At 42.8% G+C, this 24,718-nt stretch overlaps 1 protein-coding gene across 7 annotated transcripts in view; it reads left to right on the top strand.

Moving 5' to 3' along the window:
- DYNC1I1 (dynein cytoplasmic 1 intermediate chain 1) overlaps positions 1 to 24,718 on the top strand; it is a 425,084-nt gene that overhangs the window by 41,947 nt on the left and 358,419 nt on the right. For 4 of the 7 annotated variants that reach the window (XM_075315692.1, XM_075315688.1, XM_075315693.1 and 1 more), the window contains exons 3-5: positions 1,675 to 1,791; positions 3,909 to 4,023; positions 7,359 to 7,449. In XM_075315692.1, coding sequence (XP_075171807.1) covers positions 1,675 to 1,791; positions 3,909 to 4,023; positions 7,359 to 7,449 — 323 coding nt within the window. Of the gene's footprint in view, positions 1 to 1,674; positions 1,792 to 3,908; positions 4,024 to 7,358; positions 7,450 to 21,830; positions 21,855 to 24,718 lie in introns of all 7 variants that reach the window. The other 3 variants (XM_075315694.1, XM_075315687.1, XM_075315689.1) reach the window with 1 other exon arrangement.

Genomic DNA, 24,718 nt, shown 5'->3' with positions numbered 1-24,718 from the left:
ACTTCCTGGCTTCTGACCTCGGCTCCGCTCGCTCCCTGTGTACCTTATCTGACTTCCTGGCTTCTGACCTCCAGCATGTACACTGACCTTGGCTCCGCTCGCTCCCTGTGTACCTTATCTGACTTCCTGGCTTCCGACCTCCAGCTTGTACCCGGACCCTGGCTTTTTATTTGCTCCCTGTGTACCTTATCTGACTTCCTGGCTTCTGACCACCTGTATATTTGACTTCCCTGTCTCTAGTAGCTCCTAGTTACACCGTGTGGCTTATCGTCACAATAATGCTGCGGCTGCTCTATCCCATTCTATAATCCCCAGGAAAGCCAGTGCCAAAACTGCTGGAACAAGCCCAGCACCGGAGGAGAGTATATGCATTGTTATTTTACTGTGGGGCAGTATAAAGATTGAAAAGGGGTTGTCTGAGTAGTGGGCACCAAAACAGATCCCCTAAACCATTAAAGACCCATTTATACAGACAAAGTTGCCAAATCCCCCTAAATCATACAGATCAAAAATATGACCTTGGAAAGATAGGCCTGGCAAGTAAATATAAACCTCTGACCAGAACCCCCCAAAATACAAACTTCAGACAAGACTGGCCCTTATACAGACAAATGCCCTGATTACAGACCCTAGACCAAGTCCCCTTTAATACACACAGTACACCAGATCCTTCTAAAGTCAGATCCAGAACCAGGCCCCCCTTAATTCTACAGCTTGTATACTTTTTCTGATGATAATTTTTCTACATACCAGTTAAATTGTAATGGTAAAGTAGGACCAATCTATTAGAAACATGGCTTCATCATAATTTGGAAACAAAAAAAAGAGGTAGCACCTTAACACTATATCTGACCCCTGTTCATCTTCGGCCCCCTAGTGTGTACAGGTAATTGACCTGTTAAATCTGCTAGAAAGCAGACACAAATCCTGCGCTCTGTATATACTGTACCAGAAGTTGAGAAGTGACAAATGTATCAACTCTTGATGTAGTTCTCCTTTTCTTAAAAGACCTACAAGGAGTCTTTTTGGAGCTGAACTCCTGTTCTGAATATTTGGGTGAACATCCTACAGTTATGGGAGACACATTTGTGGCATTGTGATCCCAAGGGGAATGACATGCATGTTCATACATAACTGTGCGACCTACGCAGCAGCCACAAATTAATATAGGTTCAATGGATATGGATGTATAGGCCATATTTCCTATCGGTGGAAAGCTAAAATCATGATAGGAAATATGGCATTAATATCTTCCACCTTCCAGGTGGGCAGATACCCTGTAGATCGGGGATCCCATACATAATAATGACAAGTGACAAGACAACTTTAATTATGACCTGTGAACAGACCTGCCCTTTATATAGACCACACTATCCCCTGATAAACATCTCAAATCAGTCCTTATTAAAGACCCCAGACCTCCTGTATTCAGACTCCATGTGTGACCAACGGCTCCAGACATATTAGGTGGACAATCTGTGAATCAAAAGAACAGCAGGGGGCGCCATACCCAAGGAAAGCTATAACATGGGTAACAGCAGTGTCAACACACAGGATCATTCATATGAAACAGTTTAATTAAAAACTTCATTAACTAAATTGATTCTTTAACTGTAGGAAGACTCTTCAATTTATTAGAAATAAGGAGATTTACGGGTTCTCTTCTCTCCCCAGGAATCCATAATGGCGGATAAAAGTGACCTGAAGGCGGAACTGGAGAGAAAGAAGCAACGCTTAGCCCAAATACGAGAGGAGAAAAAGCGCAAAGAGGAGGAGAGGAAGAAGAAAGAGGTTTGTGACCGAGCGGGAAGCTGAGATATGAGGTGCTGGTTTGGTGGGGGCTTTACACTGTACAGTCTTGGCCAAAAGTTTAGCGAAAAATTTAGTTTTTCACATTTTTTGCTGCTTCTGTGTTTATCGATCTTTTAGTCGGATGTTTCAAGTTTATGTAAAGAGTGAATATTTCCAGCACTGTCCCTGTGTAACACTAGTGGCCGATGTAGGGGCAACCAGTGGGATTAGTCAACCCACTGGACCACAGTGGGGGGGCCTGGTCTTACCCTTTAGTAGGAGGGGCTTAACTAAGCACCTACCATGAGGCAGACACAACGTACCACTCCCAGGGCAACAACCGGGACTGTGGAAGCTGTCCCTCAGGAAGGAGATGGACCCAGGTACTAATACGGGTGCAGGCAGGTTGGCCGATCCAGACAGGCAGGCGGGTACAGACAGGTATGGTGGGCACGGCAGGGACAGATAGGTATGGGAAGGCAGGTACCGGGGACGGACACAGGGATAATGGGACAGGAGCTCAGGAACTGACAACTAGCTAGCAGATTGGTAGCCCAACTAACTAAGGACGTTGCAGAGGCACCTCCCCTAATGGGAGGATGCCTTAAATACATAGTGCTGAAGATGATCCACAGGTTCTCATTGGAATTGAGAAGCTTACTGGTCATGGACACAAACGTTCAATGGTCTCCATCACGTTGGAAAAAGTATCACCACCACATGGTCCTGGATGATGGGAGGCGTTGCTCTTGGAGCATGTTTAGATCCCATTTTTTATTCATGGATGGGTTCTTAGGTATAATTATGAGTGAGTCCCTTCCATAAATGAGAAGACCACACACATAGATGGTCTCAGGAGGCTTCACTGTTGGCTGACATGGGACTCATGTTAGCGCTCAGCTTCAATTATCCTTTCACATGACCCAAACAGTCTGAAGGGGCCTATATCAGAGGAAATAACTGTGCCCCCATCGTCTGCTGTAAATCCCTGCACTTTATGCACAATTTTAGTCTGTCCTTGATGTTTTTAGAAAAGTGGCTTCTTTGCTGCTCTTCTTGACATCGGGAGAGACTCAAGAAACCTTTGTCTTGCTGTTAGTGCAGGTCACCAATACCTGCCTGCTGCCATTACTGATCAAGCTCTGCACTAGTGATGGACTAATCCCTTAGTTGAACCTTTTTAGGAGATGGTCCTGGAACTTGCTGGACTTTCTTGGGTGCCCTCAATCCGTCTTCACAGCAACTGAACCTTTCTCTTTGAAATTCACTGTACCTGCAGATTCACCAACACCTGCCTGCTGTCATTACTGAGCAAGCTCTGCACTGGAGATGGATTGATCCCATAGTTCAACCCTTTTTAGGAGACGGTCCTGGCACTTGCTAGACTGACTTGTGTGCCCTGAATCCATCTTCACAACAATTGAACCTCTTTCTTTGAAATTCTTGATGATCCAATAGATGGTTTATTTAGGGAAAATCTTACAAACAGCAATGCCCTTGCCTGTAAAGCATTTTTGATGTAAAGCAATGATGACTCCATGTGTTACCGATGATGTAACCATAATTAACAGAAGAAGACAATGATTTCAAGCACTGGCTTTTATAATTCAATCAGTGTGGCAGAGTGATATCAGCTGCCTTGTCCTCATTAACACTTTATCCTGACCTACAGGAAGATCACTAAAGCAATTTTTATGGCAGGGCTGAAAATTGGTGGAAATGAAGTTTTTGGGATTAAGATAATTTCCATAGCAAGGAATTACATTGCATTTTTTTTTTGCAAAACATGTGATTACTTTTCAGAATATAAAGTGAGAAAGAGCTCACTGATACATCCTTAGTTAACTCATTCTACAGTGCAGCACAGAATTAAATTGACCACAGTGATCCATGGTTTAGTTATAAACCTGTTTACTTAACCAGGGGGACCCCCTTCTGCAAGCTCAATTCCTCTTTTTGTTGAAGAAAAAAGTTGGTACTCCTAGTTTGTGAGCATGGTCTATATATTTAGGAACGAGGCACGAGGCACCTCCCCTAATGGGAGGATGCCTTAAATACATAGTGCTGAAGTTGACTTCCACTGAGCGGTGTGTCTGGCATTTCTTCGTATGTTATAGGCCGAGCAGCAGCAGAAAATAGAACCCATCCATGAAGACACGGACCTGGACCGCAAAAGACGTGAGACGGAAGCGTTACTGCAGAGCATCGGGATCTCTCCGGAGCCTTCGCTAGGTATTCCAGTTATACATACTGCTGACATGTTAGCCCCCTGGGGGTCTGATAGGTGAGAAGCCCACCTGGGAGCCTTCTCAGGTATTGTTCCCTTTAAGCTGTGCAGATTTACTCCTCCCTCTGCTTAGTCTTCTGCCATGTGGACTCTCCCATATTGATTGGGCAGAGCGCTCCTGAAGCGCTCTGCCTGATCACAGATAGAGTCCATCTGCGCAGCCGCACCGTCCTGAGCTGCTCTGTCCTCGCTGTCCCATTCCTGCACTCATTTGTATGATCTTAGCATAAAAAAGGGAAACTGAGTGATCATTCTGGACAAGGTGCCAAGAGAGGGGAGTAGTCACCAGACCACAGATAGGAAATGTATCCCCTTTCTCTGAATCCTAATATTATTTACACCCTTCATTGAAGTAGACACCCAGGGGTCCTAAAATTAACCTCTTTACTCCCCTAGACCACCAGGGATTTTGACAATAATCCCTTTACTACACTAGATTACTTAGTAACCCCTTCTCTACCTTAGACCACAGGGATCCTTCAATTAGACCACAGGGATCCTTCAATTACCACTACAAAGGATAGTGACAATAACTATCTCACTACTCTTGACCACCAGGTACACTGACTTTAACCCATTTTTTTTGCCTTAGATCACCATGGATACTGCAATTCCCCTTTTATTGCTCTAGACCACCAGGAAATGAATTACCTTACTGTCCTCAACCTCCTGCAATCCTAGACTTAAGCCTGCTTTACACGGTACGATCTATAGTGCAATTTCACGATCGATCGCACCCGCCCCCGTCGTTTGTGCGTCACGGACAATTAGTTGCCCGTGGCGCACAAAGTCGTTAACTCCTGTCACACGGACTTACCTGCTGTGCGACGTCGCTGTGGGTGGCGAACATCCACTTCCTGAAGGGGAAGGGAGGTTCGGCGTCACAGCGACGTCACACAGCGGCCGGCCAATAGAAGCGGAGGGGCGGAGATGAGCGGGATGTAAACATTCCGCCCGCCTCCTTCCTTCCGCATTGCCGGCGGGTGCCGCGGGATGGAGGTAAGCTGTGTTCATCGTTCCCGGGGTGTCACACGGAGCGGCGTGTGCTACCCCAGAAACGACGAGCAACCGGCGCCATTTTAATTAAACGAGATTATGAAACCGAGCGACGAGTACACGACTCACGATTTGTGAGCGATACTGCGTCACTCGGAGGTGTCCCACATCCCGACGTCGCAAGCGATGCCAGATGTGCGTTACAAAAACCGTGACCCCGACGATCTATCGCACGATAGATCGTCTCGTGTAAAGCACCTTTTACAGCCATAGACCACCAGGGATCGTGATCTATTCTTAACTCCATTATTGCCCTAGACCACCAGGGATCCTCACACTTAAGCCTGCTTTACACGGTACGACCGATTGTGCGATTTCACAATCGATCGTACCCGCCCCCGTCCTTTTTGCGTCACGGGCAAATCGTTGCCCGTGTCGCACAAAGTTAGTAACCCCCGTCACACGTACTTACCTCTCATGCGACCTCGCTGTGGGCGGCGAACGTCCACTTCCTGGAGTGGGAGGGACGTTCGGCGTCACAGCGACGTCACACGCCGCCGGCCAATAGAAGCGGAGAGGCGGAGATGAGCGGGACGTAAACATCCCGCCCACCTCCTTCCTTCCACATAGAGCCGGCGGCGGCCGCGGGAGGCAGGTGAGCTGCTCATCGTTCCCGTGGTGTCACACGGAGCGGCGTGTGCTACCACGGAAACGATGGTCAACTAAATTAAACGATATTATGGAACCTAACGAGCAGTACCCGACTCACGATTTGTGAGCGATACTGCGTCGCTAGGAGGTGTCACACAGGCCGGCATCGCCAGCGATGCCGGATGTGCGTCACAAAAACCGTGACCCCGACGATCTATCGCACGATAGATTGTCTGGTGTAAAGCAGCCTTTACTCTTTTACTGCCTTAGACCACCAGGGATACTAACTCTGTATTTTTCTGCACTAGACCATAAGGGATCCTGATACTAATCCTTCTACTGCCCTTGTCCACCAGGGATCCTGTCACCTGATATTAACTCGTATTACCCTAGTCCACCAGGAAGCCTGACATCATCTCTTTTACTGCCCTACACTGCAGGAATACTCATACTAACCCTTCTACTGCCACCATGGATCTTGATGCTATGCCTTCTACTTCCGTAGACCAACTCTTTTACTGCCCTAGATCACCATGGTTTCTGATACTAACCCTCCTACTGCCCTAGACCACAAGGGATCTTGACGCCTGTCATTTACTGCCCTAGACCACAAGGGACTCTGATACTAGCTCTTGTACTGCCGTAGATCATCAGGGATCCTGACACTTGACATTAATTCTTAAACTGCCCTAGACCACCAGGGATCTCAATACTAACCTTTATACTGCCCTAGACCACCAGAGATCCTGACACCTGATATTAATTCTTTTACTTCCCTAGATTATTAGGGATCCAATCCTGACATTAACCCTTTTTTTGTTCTAGACTGCTTAGGATACTGACATTAACCGCTTAATTGCCCTACACCATAATGATTTCTGACATTAACCCCTTTTCTGCCCTAGACCACCCGTGATCTATCAATTACCCAATTACTGCCTTAGGCCTCTTTCACACGTCCGTGAAAAACCACCCACGTTTTTCACGGACGTGTCAAAGGTGCGTTTTGCCCTCCGTGTATGGCACACGTGTGTTCTCCGTATGTTATCCGTGATAACACACGGAGAACGGGAACTTTCTGATCACCTGTCCCTGGCTTCGCTGTCCATGGTGTTGATCTTCGGTCTCCGGTCCTGCCGACTCCCCGCTGCTGCTGCTTCCGGCCGCAGTGAAGTGAATATGCAATGAGCATAATGAGCGGCGGTCGGAAGCAAGTGACAGCAGCGGCAGAGACAGCAGGGCTGGAGAAGGTGAGTAATGTTTTTTTTTTTTTATCGCAGACACATGTGTTTTCTCCGGTGCGTGTCACATGGAACACATCTGTGTGGTCCGTTTGTGTTACGTGTGACCCGTTTGCATTCCATGTGACACCCGTGATGCCGGAAAAAAAGGGCACATGTCTACGTGTGGAGCACACGGGCACACGTATGCTCCACACGTAGACAGGGTCCATGTCAGAATGTGCACGTGAGCCCAGACCCATTGATTTTAATTGGTCTACGTGTGCCCGTGTCTCCGGTACGTGAGAAAACTGACCATACACGTACCGAAGGCATGGACGTGGGAAAGAGGCCTTAAACATTCAGCTCTGCTGCATCTGTATAATAATGAACAATCTTTTCCGTTTTTCCAGTCCACACTCCAATGTCTCCATCATCCAAATCGCTGAGCACCCCCAGCGAGGCCGGCAGTCAGGACTCGGTGGATGGCGCCATCATGGGGCGGTAAGTTGTATGTCCTGTCCCCGTGCATGTGATTGTTGGGATGTCATATGTGCTGCACCGCGTGAATGTAACAGCCCACGCGATCCATCAATGTCATGGTGCACACCACGCATTTCTCTCACCGCTACCATGTGCTGATCATACTAACCATCATCACACGCGGACACCGGATCCATCATATCCAGGTGTATAGGAAAACTGACGCCCATAGACAGGTGCAATAATTACCAGATGGGGCTTAAAACTGAGGCCACATTTAACTGTTTCCAGTCCAACGCTGTCCTTCGTGGTGCCCGCACCCGGTAAATCACTCTACCAGGTGTGTACTGCATCAATGGAGCCGCTTTATACAGTGTGGGCACCGGCTGTGCTGTACTGCTGGCACCTGGATCTGTTTTTTTTTTTTTTATATACAGCATTAACCCCTTAAATGCTGCTGTCATTTTTGACAATAGCATTTAAGAAGTTAAAAGTGGGGATGTCCATGGCGTAATGGCAGCCGGGGGGGGGGGGGGGGGGGGCGTATTCAAAGCTTCTGCCTCTCTGTCATGTTTGTACACAAATAAATTCCAGTTTTCATAGGAGATGGAAGCACTATAATATTACCGTATTGTACCAGTGATCGCAGGTTCAAGTCCCCATTGGGGAGACATATAACAAAATGTAAAACACCATGACAAATATATAAAAATAAATAAAAAAAATAGAAATAATAAAAAAAATAATAAAAAAATAAAACAATAAAACCAAAAAATAAAAATAAATTATAAAATTTATATATATATATATATATATATATATATATATATATATATATATATATATATATATATATATATATATATAAATAAATAAATAAATTTTATAATTTCTTTTTTATTTCTTTTAATTTTTGGGTTTTTATTTATATATTTTTTTATTATTATTATTTTTTTATTTATTTATGTTTTTATTTCTTTTTATATATTTGTATTATATATTTGTTATTTTTATATATATATATATATATAAAGTTCAACACAGAGGATTCAAGTTGCATGGAAGGCTAGGAAGGCCCTAATGCGGGGAGAGAGAAGACTGGTCACCTGACACTAACCTGTGTCTGAACCCTGAGCTCCTCGGACGTCCATAAACGGGTCCTTCCACCCATCGCCGTCATGTGCCTAGTCCCTAGCTGTCCCTCCTCTCACCCAGAGTAGTGCAAAGGCCTGTAAGTGCACTAGACATCACCACTGCATTAGTCAAACCCAAAGGAAGGAAGACAGACAGGGGACCATAGACAACAGGATATGCACCAGGGCTGCAAACAACAGGACTCAAGCAGCTTCCAAAGACTTCCTCCCTCCACAAAGAAATTAATTCTATAACCGACATCAGGTGATGGAACATGTGACTATTTAAAGGGAAGGGAATTGGTCATAAACCAGTAAGGAACCCTTACAGCACCAATAGAAAGGAAATACACTTAAAACTCAGAGTTTCGCAAGGCAATGTGAACCTCAGATCCCAAATCTGTCAAAGGTCTCCCAAGGACGGGAGAAACTCGTGACACATAGACCATGAAGTGGCCATGCTCGGTACTGCAGCTTAGTTCCTATTGAAGTGAATGTGATCTGAGCTGTAGTACCGAGAACGGCCACTTAAAGGACTATGGAGGTGTGATGTTCTGACTCCATAAACTGTATATATCTGGCTGTTACAGCGGCTGATGAGCCCCCCAGAAGATTAATGATGACATATACAAAAAACTAGCAAGTTTCCCATATAAGATTCAAAGGGGGTAACGTCCTTGCATACTTTGTGTTTCTCTTTCTCATCAGTGAATGGAAATATTCTGCATGGTACAGACTTAAAGGGCTACGCTCATCATATGTTTAGATAGGGTTTGTTAAAACAAGCACTTTTGCAATTTACTGCTTAATAATATTTGTAGCCGTTCTTGAGATATTAGCATTTTTCTTTTGTTAACAGTTCGTTGCCTTGGAGACCGACCACCGCTGCTGACTACAGTCATGGCCAAAAGTTTTGAGAATGCTACAAATATTAATTTTTACAAAGTTTACTGCTTAAGTTTTTCTAATGGCAATTTGCCTATACTGCAGAATGTCATAAAGAGTGATCAGCTTAACAGCAATTACTTGCAAAGTCAGTATTGGCTAAGAAAATGAACTTTAACCCCCAAAATACATTTCAACATCATTGCATTCCTGCCTTAAAAGGAGCAGCTAACATTGTTTTAGTGATTGTTCCATTAACACAGGTGTGGGTGTTGATGAGGACAGGGCTGGCGATCAATCAGTCATGATTAAGTAAGAATGACACCACTGGACACTTTAAAAGGAGGCTGGTGCTTGGTATCATTGTTTCTCTTCAGTTAACCATGGTTATCTCTAAAGAAACACGCGCAGCCATCATTGCTCTGCACAAAAATGGCCTAACAGGGAAGAGTATCGCAGCTACAAAGATTGCACCTCAGTCAACAATCTATCGCATCATCAAGAACTTCAAGGAGAGAGGTTCCATTGTTGCCAAAAAGGCTCCAGGGCACCCAAGAAGGACCAGCAAACGCCAGGACCGAATCTTAAAACTGTTTCAGCTGCGGGATGGGACTACCAGCAGTGGCGAGCTAGCTCAGCAATGGCAGCAGGCGGGTGTGAGTGCTTCTGCACGCACTGTGAGGCGGAGACTCTTTGAGCAAGGCCTGGTTTCAAGGAGGGCAGCAAAGAAGCCACTTCTCTCCAGAAAAAACATCAGGGACCGACTGATATTCTGCAAAAGGTACAGGGAGTGGACTGCTGAGGACTGGGGGAAAGTCATTTTCTCAGATGAATCCCCTTTTCGATTGTTTGGGACATCTGGAAACCAGCTTATTAGGAGAAGAAGAGGTGAGCGCTAGCACCAGTCTTGTCTCATGCCAACTGTTAAGCATCCGGAAACCATTCATGTGTGGGGTTGCTTCTCAGCCAAGGGAATCGCACCACTCACAGTCTTGCCTAAAAACACAGCCATGAATATAGAATGGTACCAGAATGTCCTCCAACAGCAACTTCTCCCAACTGTCCAAGAGCAGGCGCCCAACAATGCCTTTTCCAGCATGATGGAGCACCTTGCCATAAAGCCATGGGGATCACTAAATGGCTCATGGAACAAAACCTAGAGATTTTGGGTCCATGGCCTGGAAACTCCCCAGATCTTAATCCCATTGAGAACTTGTGGGCAATCATCAAGAGACGGGTGGACAAACAAAAACCAACAAATTCTGGCAAAATGCAAGCATTGCTTATGCAAGAATGGACAGCTATCAGTCAGGATTTGCTCCAGAAGTTGATTGAGAGCATGCCAGGGAGAATTGCAGAGGTCCTGAAGAAGAAGGGGCAACACTGCAAATATTCACTTGCTGCATTAACTCATTCTAACTGTCAATAGAACCTTCTAGTCTCATAATATGATTGCAATTATATTTCTGTATGTGATGTAAACATCAGACAAACACAATTAAAAACCAGAGGGCAACAGATCATGTGAAAATATCATTTTGGTGTCATTCTCAAAACTTTTGGCCATGACTGTAGGTAGTAAGCAGTGTACTGAAGCCGGCAGGTATGAGGAGGTAACTGCATGTGCTCCTGCGATTCTGACCTGCTTCAAAAACAGTCAATAGCACAGAGCTTGCAAACACTGTGAATGTGAATATTCTGCTGTCTAGCAGCGGTGGTCGGTTTCCAAGGTAACGAGCTTTAAAATGTTAATATCTCAGGAACGGCTGAAAATTTTAATAAGCAGCAAATTGCAAAATTGCTTGTTTTCACAAGATCTATGAAGATGGGAAATTACATTAATACTTCTAACTGAGCTAAACATGTATGCAACAGATCTCTCTGCTGTCCTGAGACTTTGTTACAATGTATCAGTTGTTTTTTTTTGCCGTGAGAAATCATTACAGTTGTCGTCATCCCCGAAATCTAGCAACTCCTAAGTCCCTATGATCCGATCAGCTCCATCACGCCAAATTGTTAACACAGCGGCATTATAGCTGTTATTATGAGATTACCGCCTATAAAATGGTGATATAAACAAGGCAGGCGCACGCCGTCATTAGGTGGTGCAGAGACAATGGCGCGGATGATGAGGCCACTTTATAGTACAATGGAGGCAGATTACAGCAGCACAATGCCGCCATTCACAGCGATGGCGCAGAGCATTGCCGCTCAGCCTCTCACACTAAGGACTGACACTAATATGGGGGATGTCATCATAAATATCACGCACATCCTTGTCATAGGAGCGAGATTATCAAATATTCTGGATTATTGAATGACCCTATTAAAATATCTGCATGGAAAGAAGACCTTCAGAAACGTGCCCAAATTTGTGGCGCTCAGGTCACTGCTATATGGCGCTCGATCTTTGCAGATTTATACAGCTCCCGCTGATTAATACAGGCTATATACATCATTATACCGAGACCACCCCCTAGTGGCGGCAACAAAGAAGCCTGCATTCTATGATTAATCAATAAAGAGCTCCCAAGGTGTAGTTACAGGGGGTGCAGAGGTAATTTATAAAGCGCTCCCAGGGTGTAGTTACAGGGGGGGCAGAGGAAATTTATAAAGCGCTCCCAGGATGTAGTTACAGGGGGTGCAGAGGAAGCGCATAGTTGCAAACAACCCCAGGAATAAAATGACACCTGGCTACTGTAAAAAGGAGCTCTTACTATAAAATCTGCCTAAAAGTCATGATGTGACTGCAGGATAACGATGGACTGTGGCTCCTATACTGTCCCTCACGCTAGGAGACCCTACGCTATCCCTTATTTCGGATTACCCCTGATGGTGGGGATACCGGAGCCCTGTGTCTTACTCCTGACTAGAACTAAACTGTTCCCCCCCCTTCCTCCAGGGAAGGAAGGGGCAGGAATGTGATGACAACACAGATTAAGACAGACAGGGAAAAACAAAAACTCAGACACACTGCAAACTCAGGGGAAGAAACAGTAAGCGAAGGAGAAAAGGAAGAGAAGGAAGGCAGCAACAAAAGGACAAAAAGAGTTAACAATACAACCACTCACAGCAATAAAGTGCTACAACCACCAGTAAGTCTGGATCACAAAACCTCACCAGACCAGTATAGAGAAGCTATAGCTTGCATTAAAGGAAGTGTCCAGCCAGCATATGTAAGAAGGGAGTGAACAAGGTACTGCAACCACCAGGAAGTTGGTATCACAACTAGAGATGAGCAAACCCAAGGTTTGGTGTTCATACCAAACACAGACGTTACAAAATAAACAGAGTTTGGGTTCGGGTGCTTTATGTACGAACACCACACTCGTGAGCATCGCTGTGCTTGGGTACGCTCGGTGCTGAGCCCAGTGCGAGCCGCTTGCAGTATTTGATCAGCTCGCACTGGGGGTAACAACAGCGTGATCAGTAAAGTGTGCACCAAGCAAACAAAATGGAAAAACCCTGTCAACCCACCCCTAGAAGTGATCCTTTTATGGCTGACTGTATGTGGGCAGAGACACAAACTGCCCAATTAGTGATTTCCATTGGGGTTCAGGTCAATTCCAGGTCCAAAACTGAACTTTACCTAATGTCCAGCTGAACCTGCCGAACCAAACTATCACGGGTCCGCTCATCTCAGGGAACCAGGGAAAAAACTAAACTCAGACACACTGTAAACTCACAGTAACAAACAGTAAGAGATTAAGGAGAAGCGCAAGAGAAGGAAGGAAGCAACAAAATAACATCAAGGGTTAATACGAAAAAGGAGAAAAGTTCAGGGCACTGCCCCAACACCAAAAAACTTTCAGAACATCCTATACTGGGCCGAAAAAGGTGCACATGCTCTGCGGTGCCATTGATGTGAATAAACATGTGAACATCAGAGCAATAAAAAAGGAAAAAACATCAGGCACTCACCAGTTGCTGCTTGTGCAAGTTTTGTTGTTTTATTCGTGCAGGTTACAAGTGCATGGAGTGGAGGGGAGGGAGTGGACGCTACACACGTCCAAAGACGACGGCGGCCGTTTCGCACCTGTCTGGTGCTTCAGCTGAAGCACCAGACAGGTGCGAAACGGCCGCCGTCGTCTTTGGACGTGTGTAGCGTCCACTCCCTCCCCTCCACTCCATGCACTTGTAACCTGCACGAATAAAACAACAAAACTTGCACAAGCAGCAACTGGTGAGTGCCTGATGTTTTTTCCTTTTTTATTGCTCTGAACATCAAGGGTTAACACCACAACCACTCACAGCCCTAAAGTACTACAACCACCAGTAAATCACAACACCTCACGAGACTAGTATAGAGAAGCTATAGCTGACATTAAAGGAAGTGTCTAGCTAGCATATATAGGAGGGGAGCAAATGTGACTGGCTCTCCCACAGCATGTGATCAAAGGAGACTAACAAGCAGCCCAGCAGAGATTAACTCTTTTTATCCTGCCTCTGCTTTACAAGTCTGTGGATTGACGCCTGAACCTGCCTGCGCTGATCAGACTTCAGCAGCCAGAGTGCAAGAATCTGTAGTCTGCACAGATCCTGACGCCCCTATAACAGTCAGCGATGTTTGTAAAAACCTCTTTGTGACAGTTTGAGGGTGGTTCAGAGGCGTTACCACGAGGAGCAAAGGTAGAATTTGTTTTAGGGCTTAAATGTTCCCGGAAATGTTGGCAAGTATGATATCCGGTGGGTGCCAGCTGTTATGCACAGCAGACACTAAACAGGGAGAGCTTTGATCTATCTAACCGTTTAGATGCTATGATGAACAGCTAGTGCAGCATTGAAGCGGTTAGGCAAAGAGCGAATTCCCCTCTGTCACCTCCATTTGACCCCTACTACGTGATCATGATGGGACGTCATGGGGGCCCTATAAGTCCAAATTAGAAACCGGATGGGGGGGGAGTGGCAATTTAGAGTTTTGGTACAGGGCCTCATGATTTGTATGTATACCCCTGCCCAACTTATGATTTCAATTTTTTTTTTGTAAATCCTTTTTCTTTATCTTATGGTATTCATTGCCATTTTCTTTTTCACCAAATTCTTCAAAACAACTCACGAGGTTTCTAAATTTTTGCGCAAAATATTTTTGTTTTTACCCTTTCGTGGGACTTTTTAGGATAAAAGTTGCAGGTTGTGCTAAAATGATGCAAAATTTGGAAGGGAAAAATTTGAGGTTTGCATAAAACCATTACAGCGGAGGATCGTGGAGAACATCTGCTCCAATATTTTGCAACTTTTTAACAAGTCGATGAATCAGATACAAACATCTGGAAAATAAAAAGCTGCAGCCACAATGAATAAACATAAATAAGGAAAACATAAAAGTGAACATAAAACAAACAAAAAAGAATAAGGTGCAAATGAAAAAAGAAAGAAAACCAACAAAAAAAAGGTGCGAAGACAAAAATGAAGTTTAAGCCAGACCCCATTCTACCAAGAAACGCCCCCAAGGTTGCTGAAAACATCCATTTTATTGAAATATACCGCTTGAAGTCCTACTTTTTTTATAGACTTGCTGAGATAGAGTGGATAAATCCACTGCACAGGTTTAGTTTGCCTATATGATATATACCGAGGGTGTACATAGCATGATTCTGTGGTTTGGTACCGCCTGTGAGGGTCCGCTCCCATATAATGTGAGGTCATACACTATGCAAATAACCATACCATATGGTGACTAATTAAAAATGCCATACAGTGTCCAAGTCATACAGCTGCATTATATACACCACCATACAGTGCAAAAATAATACAAACATACATTGCTCAAATAATATCACCATATGGTACACAAATAAAATCAAAATACAGTGCGCAAATATTACCACCATACTGTCTTAAAATAATGCAACCATACAGTGCTCAAATAATGGCAACATACAGTGTTAAAATAATACAACTATTTAGTGCTCAAATAATGGAAACATACAGTATTAAAATAATACAACTATACAGTGCTCAAATAATGGCAACATACAGTGTTAAAGTAATACAACCATATAGTGCTCAAATAATGGCAACATACAGTGTTAAAATAATACAACAATACAGTGCTCAAATAATAGCAACATAGTGTTAAAATAATACAACAATACAGTGCTCAAATAATAGCAACATAGTGTTAAAATAATACAACAATACAGTGCTCAAATAATAGCAGCATAGTGTTAAAATAATACAACCATACAGTGCTCAAATAATGGCAACATACAGTGTTAAAATAATACAACTATATAGTGCTCAAATAATGGAAACATACAGTATTAAAATAATACAACCATACAGTGCTCAAATAATGGCAACATACAGTGTTAAAATAATACAACAATACAGTGCTCAAATAATAGCAGCATAGTGTTAAAATAATACAACAATACAGTGCTCAAATAAAAGCAACATAGTGTTAAAATAATACAACCATACAGTGCTCAAATAATAGCAACATAGTGTTAAAATAATACAACAATACAGTGCTCAAATAATAGCAGCATAGTGTTAAAATAATACAACCATACAGTGCTCAAATAATAGCAACATATAGTGTTAAAATAATACAACCATACACTGCTCAAGTATTACCATCACATAGAAATCATGGGGTCCCATAGCAGAATTTCGAATTGCCCGCCCTCAACTTCACCTATATAAATAATATTCGGCTGGGTCACAGAAGCGCATACAGTGCAGGCCAAAAGTATTGGCACCCCTGCAATCCTGTCAGAGAATACTCAGTTTCTTCCTGAAAATGATTGCAATCACAAATTCTTTGGTATTATCTTCATTTAATTTGTCTTCAATGAAAAAAAAAAAATTGTCATAAAGCCAAATTGGATATAATTCCACACCAAACATAAAAAAGGGGGTGGACAGAAGTATTGGCACTGCTTGAAAAATCCTGTGATGCTTCTGTAATTTGTGTAACAGCACCAGTAACTTACCTGTGGCACCTAACAGGTGCTGGCAATAATAAATCACACTTGCAGCAGGTGACATGGAGTAAAGTTGACTCAGCCTCTGTCCTGTGTCCTTGTGTGCACCACATTGAGCATGGAGAAAAGAAAGAAGACCACAGAACTGTCTGAGGACTTGAGAATACAAATTGTGAGGAAGCATGAGCAATCTCAAGGCTACAAGTCCATCTCCAAAGACCTGAAAGCTCCTGTGTCTACGGTGCGCAGTGTTATCAAGAAGTGTAAAGCCCATGGCACTGTGGCTAACCTCCCTAGATGTGGAAGGAAAAGAAAAATTGACGAGAGATTTCAACGCAAGATTGTGCGGATGGTGGATAAAGAACCTCGACTAACATCCAAACAAGTTCAAGCTGCCCTGCAGTCCGAGGGTACAACAGTGTCAACCCGTACTATCCGTCAGCGTCTGAATGAAAAGGGAGTGTATGGTAGGATACCCAGGAAGACCCCACTTCTTACCCCGAGACATAAAAAAGCCAGGCTGGAGTTTGCCAAAACTTACCTGAGAAAGCCTAAAACGTTTTGGAAGAATGTTTTCTGGTCAGATGAGACAAAAGTAGAGATTTTTGGGAAAATCCATCAACATAGAGTTTACAGGGGAAAAAAAGAGGCATTCAAAGAAAAGAACATGGTCCCTACAGTCAAACATGGCGGAGGTTCCCTGATGTTTTGAGGTTGCTTTGCTGCCTCTGGCACTGGACTGCTTGACTGTGTGCATGGCATTATGAAGTCTGAAGACTACCAACAAATTTTGCAGCATAATGTAGTGCCCAGTGTGAGAAAGCTGGGTCTCCCTCAGAGGTCATGGGTCTTCCAGCAGGACAATGACCCAAAACACACTTCAAAAAGCACTAGAAAATGGTTTGAGAGAAAACACTGGAGACTACTAAAGTGGCCAGCAATGAGTCCAGACCTGAACCCCAGAGAGCACCTGTGGAGAGATCTCACAATGGCAGTTTGGAGAAGGCACCGTTCACATCTCAGGGAACTGGAGCAGTTTGCCAAAGAGGAATGGTCTAAAATTCCTGGAGAGCATTGTAAGAAACTCATTGATGGTTACCGGAAGCGGTTTTTCGCAGTGATTTTGGCTAAAGGTTGTGCAACCAAGTATTAGGCTAAGGGTGCCAATACTTTTGTCTGGCCCATTTTTGGAGTTTTGTGTGAAATGATCAATGATTTGATTTTTGTTTCATTCTCTTTTGTGTTTTTTCATAGTCCTCCATATAGGATAATGTACCCCATAGTCCTCCATTTAGTATAGTGCACCCCCATAGTCCTGCATATAGTATAATACACCCCCATAGTCGTCCATATAGTATAATTCACCCCCATAGTCCTCTATATAGTATAATTCACCCCCATAGTCCTCCATATAGTATAATGCACTTCCCTTAGTCCTCCATATAGCATAATTCCCCCCCATAGTCCTCCATATAGTATAATGCACCCCCATAGTCCTCCATATAGTATAATGCACTTCCCATAGTCCTCCATATAGCATAATTCCCCCCCATAGTCCTCCATATAGTATAATGCACCCCCATAGTCCTCCATATAGCATAATTCACCCCCATAGTCCTCCATATAGTATAATTCACCCCCATAGTCCTCCATATAGTATAATTCACTTCCATAATCCTCCATATAGTATAATTCACCCCCATAGTCCTCCATATAGTATAATGCACCCCTATAGTTCTCCATATAGTATAATTCACCCCCATAGTCCTCCATATAGTATAATTCACCCCCATAGTCCTCCATATAGTATAATTCACTCCCATAATCCTCCATATAGTATAATTCACCCCCATAGTCCTCCATATAGTATAATTCCCCCCATAGTCCTCCATATAGTATAATGTAGCCCTATAGTTCTCCATATAGTATAATTCACCCCCATAGTCCTCCATATAGTATAATTCACCCCTATAGTCCTCCATATAGTATAATTCACCGCCATAGTCCTCCACATAGTATAATTCACCCCCATAGTCCTCCATATAGTATCATTCACCCCCATAGTCCTCCATATAGTATAATTCACCCCCATAGTCCTCCATATAGTAAAATTCATTCCCATTGTCCTCCATATAGTATAATTCACCCCCATAGTCCTCCATATAGTATAATTCACCCCCATAGTCCTCCACATAGTATAATTCACCCCCATAGTCCTCCATATAGTAAAATTCATTCTCATAGTCCTCCATATAGTATAATTCACCCCCATAGTCCTCCATATAGTATAATGTAGCCCTATAGTTATCCATATAGTATAATTCACCCCCATAGTCCTCCATATAGTATAATTCACCCCCATAGTCCTCCATATAGTATAATTCACCGTCATAGTCCTCCACATAGTATAATTCACCCCCATAGTCCTCCATATAGTAAAATTCATTCCCATAGTCCTCCATATAGTATAATGTACCCTTATAGTTCTCCATATAGTATAATTCCCCCCCATAGTCCTCCATATAGTATAATGTACCCTTATAGTTCTCCATATAGTATAATTCACCCACATAGTCCTCCATATAGTATAATTCACCCACATAGTCCTCCATATAGTATAATTCACCCCATAGTCCTCCATATGTCATAATGCACCCCCATAGTCCTCCATATCTATAACGTATTTTCCTTTGGCTACCAGTGTACTCACTGATTAAAAAAAGCAAGAACAAACCCTCTCCTCTCCTCTTTCCCCCTGCACCGGTTTACTCAGCGTGTGTTCTGCAGCGCTGCACATCTCGGCACAGCAGGCGCAGTAGTGACATCATCGCACCCGCTACGCTGAGACGTCAGATCTCAGATGCCAAAGGGAGAATGATGTAGGATGGAGTGGACAGTGGAGCGCTCCCTCTTTCATCATTGCTCCCAACTGTATACAGTTGAAGCTGCGATGATGGGCGGGGGGAACCTGATGCTGGTGCTTGGGCCCCCCTACTCACGGGCCCCAGAGTGGCCACATGGTCTTCCATCATTGTTGGTATACCGCTGATAGAAATATCACACACATACCACCATAAGATCAAATAACAGCTGCATAGAGAAAAAAATTGCTATATACGGTAATATATACATAATATCACTAAACAACTAAAGGGGTTTTTCTTAAAAATAACATGCATCACCTCTTCACACGCTAGGTGATAAATGTGTGATCAGAGGCATCTGACTGATCGGACCCCCACCAATTCTGAGAGCAGACAGCCTGTGCCTCCATGTGGGGGGAGCAGTGCTGCCTAGCAAGTCTATGGGAGCGGTGGATGCACATGTACCCATTAAAGTGAATAGACCTATGGCCACACATGAACATTACTGCACTATAGACCCATACTGGTGAATAGACCTATGGCCACACATGTACATTACCGTACTATAGACCCATAGAAGTGAATAGACCTATTGTCACACATAAACATTACCACACTATAGACCCATAGAAGTGAATAGACCTATGGTTACACATGTACATTACTGCACTATAGACCCATAGAAATAAATAGACCTATTGTCACACATCTACATTACTGCACTATAGACTCATAGAAGTGAATAGATCTATGGTCACACATGTACATTACTGCACTATAGACCCATAGAAGTGAATAGACCTATGGTCACACATGTACATTACAGCACTATAGACCCATAGACGTGAATAGACCTATGGTCAGACATGTACATTACCGCACTATAGACCCATAGAAGTGAATAGACCTATGGTCACACATGCACATTACTGCACTATAGACCCATAGAAGTGAATAGACCTATGGTCACACATGCACATTACCGCACTATAGACCCATAGAAGTGAATAGACCTATGGTCACACATGCACATTACTGCACTATAGACCCATAGAAGTGAATAGATCTATGGTCACATATGCACATTACCGCACTATAGACCCATAGAAGTGAATAGACCTATGGTCACACATGTACATTACAGCACTATAGACCCATAGAAGTGAATAGACCTATGGTCACACATGTACATTACAGCACTATAGACCCATAGAAGTGAATAGACCTATGGTCACACATGTACATTACTGCACTATAGACCCATAGAAGTGAATAGATCTATGGTCACATATGCACATTACCGCACTATAGACCCATAGAAGTGAATAGACCTATGGTCACACATGTACATTACAGCACTATAGACCCATAGAAGTGAATAGACCTATGGTCACACATGTACATTACAGCACTATAGACCCATAGAAGTGAATAGACCTATGGTCACACATGTACATTACAGCACTATAGACCCATAGAAGTGAATAGACCTATGGTGACACATGTACATTACAGCACTATAGACCCATAGAAGTGAATAGACCTATGGTCACACATGCACTTTACTGCACTATAGACCCATAGAAGTGAATAGATCTATAGTCACATATGCACATTACCGCACTATAGACCCGTAGAAGTGAATAGACCTATGGTCACACATGCACATTACCGCACTATAGACCCGTAGAAGTGAATAGACCTATGGTCACACATGTACATTACCGCACTATAGACCCATAGAAGGGAATAGATCTATGGTCACATATGCACATTACTGCACTATAGACCCATAGAAGTGAATAGACCTATTGTCACTCATGCACATTACCACACTATAGACCCATAGAAGTGAATAGACCTATGGTCACACATGCACATTACCGCACTATAGACCCATAGAAGTGAATAGACCTATGGTGACACATATACATTACCGCACTATAGACTCATAGAAGTGAATAGACCTATGGTCACACATATACATTACCACACTATAGACCCATAGAAGTGAATAGACCTATGGTCACACATGTACATTACCGCACTATAGACCCATAGAAGTGAATAGACCTATGGTGACACATATACATTACTGCACTATAGACTCATAGAAGTGAATAGATCAATAGTCACATATGTATATTATCGCACTATAGACCCGTAGAAGTGAATAGACCTATGGTCACACGTGCACATTACTGCATTATAGACCCAGAGAAGTGAATAGACCTATGGTTACACATGTACATTACTGCAGTATAGACCCATAGAAGTGAATAGATCTATGGTCACATATGCACATTACCGCACTATAGACCCATAGAAGTGAATAGATCTATGGTCACATATGCACATTACCGCACTATAGACCCATAGAAGTGAATAGACCTATGGTCACACATGCACATTACCACACTATAGACCCATAGAAGTGAATAGACCTATGGTCACACATGCACACTACTTCTGCACTCCCACGGTACCCCTACTGTTAGGATCTGTGGGGGTCCCAATGGACTAGAGATAATAAACATGTTTGATTAATGTAATTTTATGGATAAAACAACTGTTTTATTTCCTATTCCCAGGAATATTCAGAGCGGCCTCATGGGGTAAGAAAGTGTCTGTGTGTTTTGCGAGCGATGACAACATTTTATTTAATTCTGCTTAGAAACCAAGAAACATTTCAGTTAAAATCTATCTCATCAGTTTACTAATTTTTAAAGTGCACAATTTCTTCTCCGCTCACCTTCAAAGCTACATTCTAAATTCTACTGCTTGTACTTGTACTGCTCTCTGGTTCTAAGGACAATCAGCAGAATTATGAATGCAGCTCTGAAGGTGACTGGAGAATACAACTTATGGAGAAGTCACAGGAACAAACAACACTAAGTATTTGTCGTGTTACTCGCCTTATTATAGAATGTTATCCAAGGTGTAATTACTATCTGCACCTTGTATCATTGTGTCACTTTGGGTTCTAAATTCTGCCCTGATTCGTATTTTAAATCTACCTATGGTATATATTCCTCAGAGCTTTGTTTTTCTTATACAGAGCTCCAATTTTTACAAATTTTTATAAATTTACAATGGCATGCAAAAGGTTAATCACCCCTGGGCAAAATTAATGTTATTGTGAACAGTTCAGGAAGTTGAAAATTAAAATGATCTGTAAGAGGCATAAACTTAAAGATGACACATCTCCTTTGTATTTTAGGCAGAAAAAAAAATAAAATAAAAATAAAATAAATAAAAAAAATAAAATAAATATTTAAATATATATATATATTATATATATATATATATATATATATATATATATATATACATATATATATATATATATATATATATATATATAAATAAATATATATATATATATATATATATATATATATATATATATATATATATATATATATATATATATATATATATATTTCCCTTGGAGATTTGTGTGCTCAGATAACTTTGGCCAAGGCTTCCGGCCTTAATTATCCTGTTAGGGTTATGGATTGTTCACTATAATTAGGAAAGGGCAGGTGATGACAACTTCTCAGCTTTATAAAAACTCAGTAGCCTCTAACCTTGTACCAACAAACAGCAGCCATGGGTTCTTCTAAGCAGCTGCCTAGCACTCTGAAAATGGTGGAGGCCCACAAAGTTAGAGAAGGCTACAAGAAGTTAGCAAAGCATTTTCAAGTTGCCCTTTCCTAAGTTCCAAATGTAATTAGGAAATGGCAATTACCAGGAATAGTGGAGATCAAGATAACGTCTGGAAGACCAAGCAAAATTTCTGTGAGAGCTGCTTGTAGGATTGCTATAGAGGCAAATCAGAGCCCCTGCCTGAGTGCAAAAGACCTTCAGGAAGAGTTAGCAGATTATGGAGTTGTGGTGCATTGTTCTATTGTTTAGAGAAACCTGCACAAATATGAAAGAGTCATCAGAAGAAAACCTCTCCTGCATCCTCACCATAAGATTCAGCGTCAGAAGTCTGCAAAAGAACATCTAAACAACACTGATGCATTTTGGAAACAAGTCCTGTGGACCGACGAGCTTAAAATAGAACTCTGTGGCCACAATGATCAAAGGTGTTGTGAATGTCAGTTATGCTTTGGCTGCTGTGAGGCTCCCTCTTGTGGCCAGGAATGGTTTGGCCATAGACCAGGTGTGTTTAGCAATGGGCCTTTCCATTGCTAACTCTCTGCTTATGTAAATCCTGGTCTGATAGCAGGCTATGCCGGATGTCAGTTGTTCTTTGTTCACCAGCCTGCTTCATTCTGCTCCACACCACATCTACCCCAGATAAGTGCTTTGCTCTTTATTTGTTGTTTGGTTCTTTTACTCTTATCTGAGTTTGTCATTTGCTGTGGTTGTTTTCAGTTTATTTGCATGCAGGGATTTTCCTCTCTGTTGCTTAGCTGGGAAACTCCCTGCAGTTATGTTTGGAGTATAGCTCCTATAAGTCCATGTGTTTGTGGCTTTCTGAATTTGTTATAATTCTTGTTTTCTGTTCATTGGTATGACAAGAGCGCCTGGTATAGGACGGAGTGCAGATCGTGCGATCTGATGGCCATTTTGTACTATCAGGAATTTGGAATTTTGCAGGGTTTTTCTCTGGCCACCATCAGCCCCTTTCCTGTCCTTTCCTATTTTAGTCAGTGGGGCTTCACCTTTTGCTAATCCTATCATCTATCTGTGTATTGTGTTTTCCTATATCACCGCAGTCTTTGAATGTGGGGGGCTTGCTATTCTTTGTCTATTTTCTGAGGCAGAGAGTTATTCATCTTTCCTTCCTTTAGGATAGTTAGTTCTCCGGCTGGGTTCCCGGTGCACAGGATGTTAGTTCACCCCTCGGCTACTTCTAGTTGTGATGGTTAGTAAGGGGATGGCGGCCAGATTAGTTGCCAATGCTCTTGTCACCTTTTACCAATGATTTGTGGTGGTCTGCCATGGTTCCGGATCATAACACAAAGGTGTGTGTGGAGAAAAAAGAGCACAGAATTTCAGGAAAAAATATCTCGCCAACCATTAAACATGGAGGTTGATCAATCATGGTTTGGGGTCGTGTTGTAGCCAATGGCACAGGGAACACTTCAAGGGTAGAGGGAAGAATGGATTCAATGACATTTCAACAAATTCTTGATGCAGCATAATACTATCTGTAACAATCTGAAGTTGAAAAGAGGATGGCTTCTACAAATGGTTAATGATCATAAACACATGTCAAAATCCACAATAGACAACCTCAAAAGGCGAAAGCTGAAGGTTTTACAATGGCCATCACTATCTCTTGATCTGAACATCATTAAAATATGTGGTTAGACCTCAAAAAAGATGAGCCAGGAATCTCACAGAACTGGAAGACATTTCCAAGGAAGAGCAGTGCATGCAATATGAGCCAGGAATCTCACAGAACTGGAAGACATCTCCAAGGAAGAGCAGTGCATGCAATATGAGCCAGGAATCTCACAGA

This window comes from Anomaloglossus baeobatrachus, chromosome 6, assembly GCF_048569485.1.
Source record: "Anomaloglossus baeobatrachus isolate aAnoBae1 chromosome 6, aAnoBae1.hap1, whole genome shotgun sequence".
Lineage (NCBI taxonomy): Eukaryota > Metazoa > Chordata > Amphibia > Anura > Aromobatidae > Anomaloglossus > Anomaloglossus baeobatrachus.
Note: the sequence above shows the minus strand (reverse complement) of the source record. Positions and strands in the feature narration are given on the sequence as shown.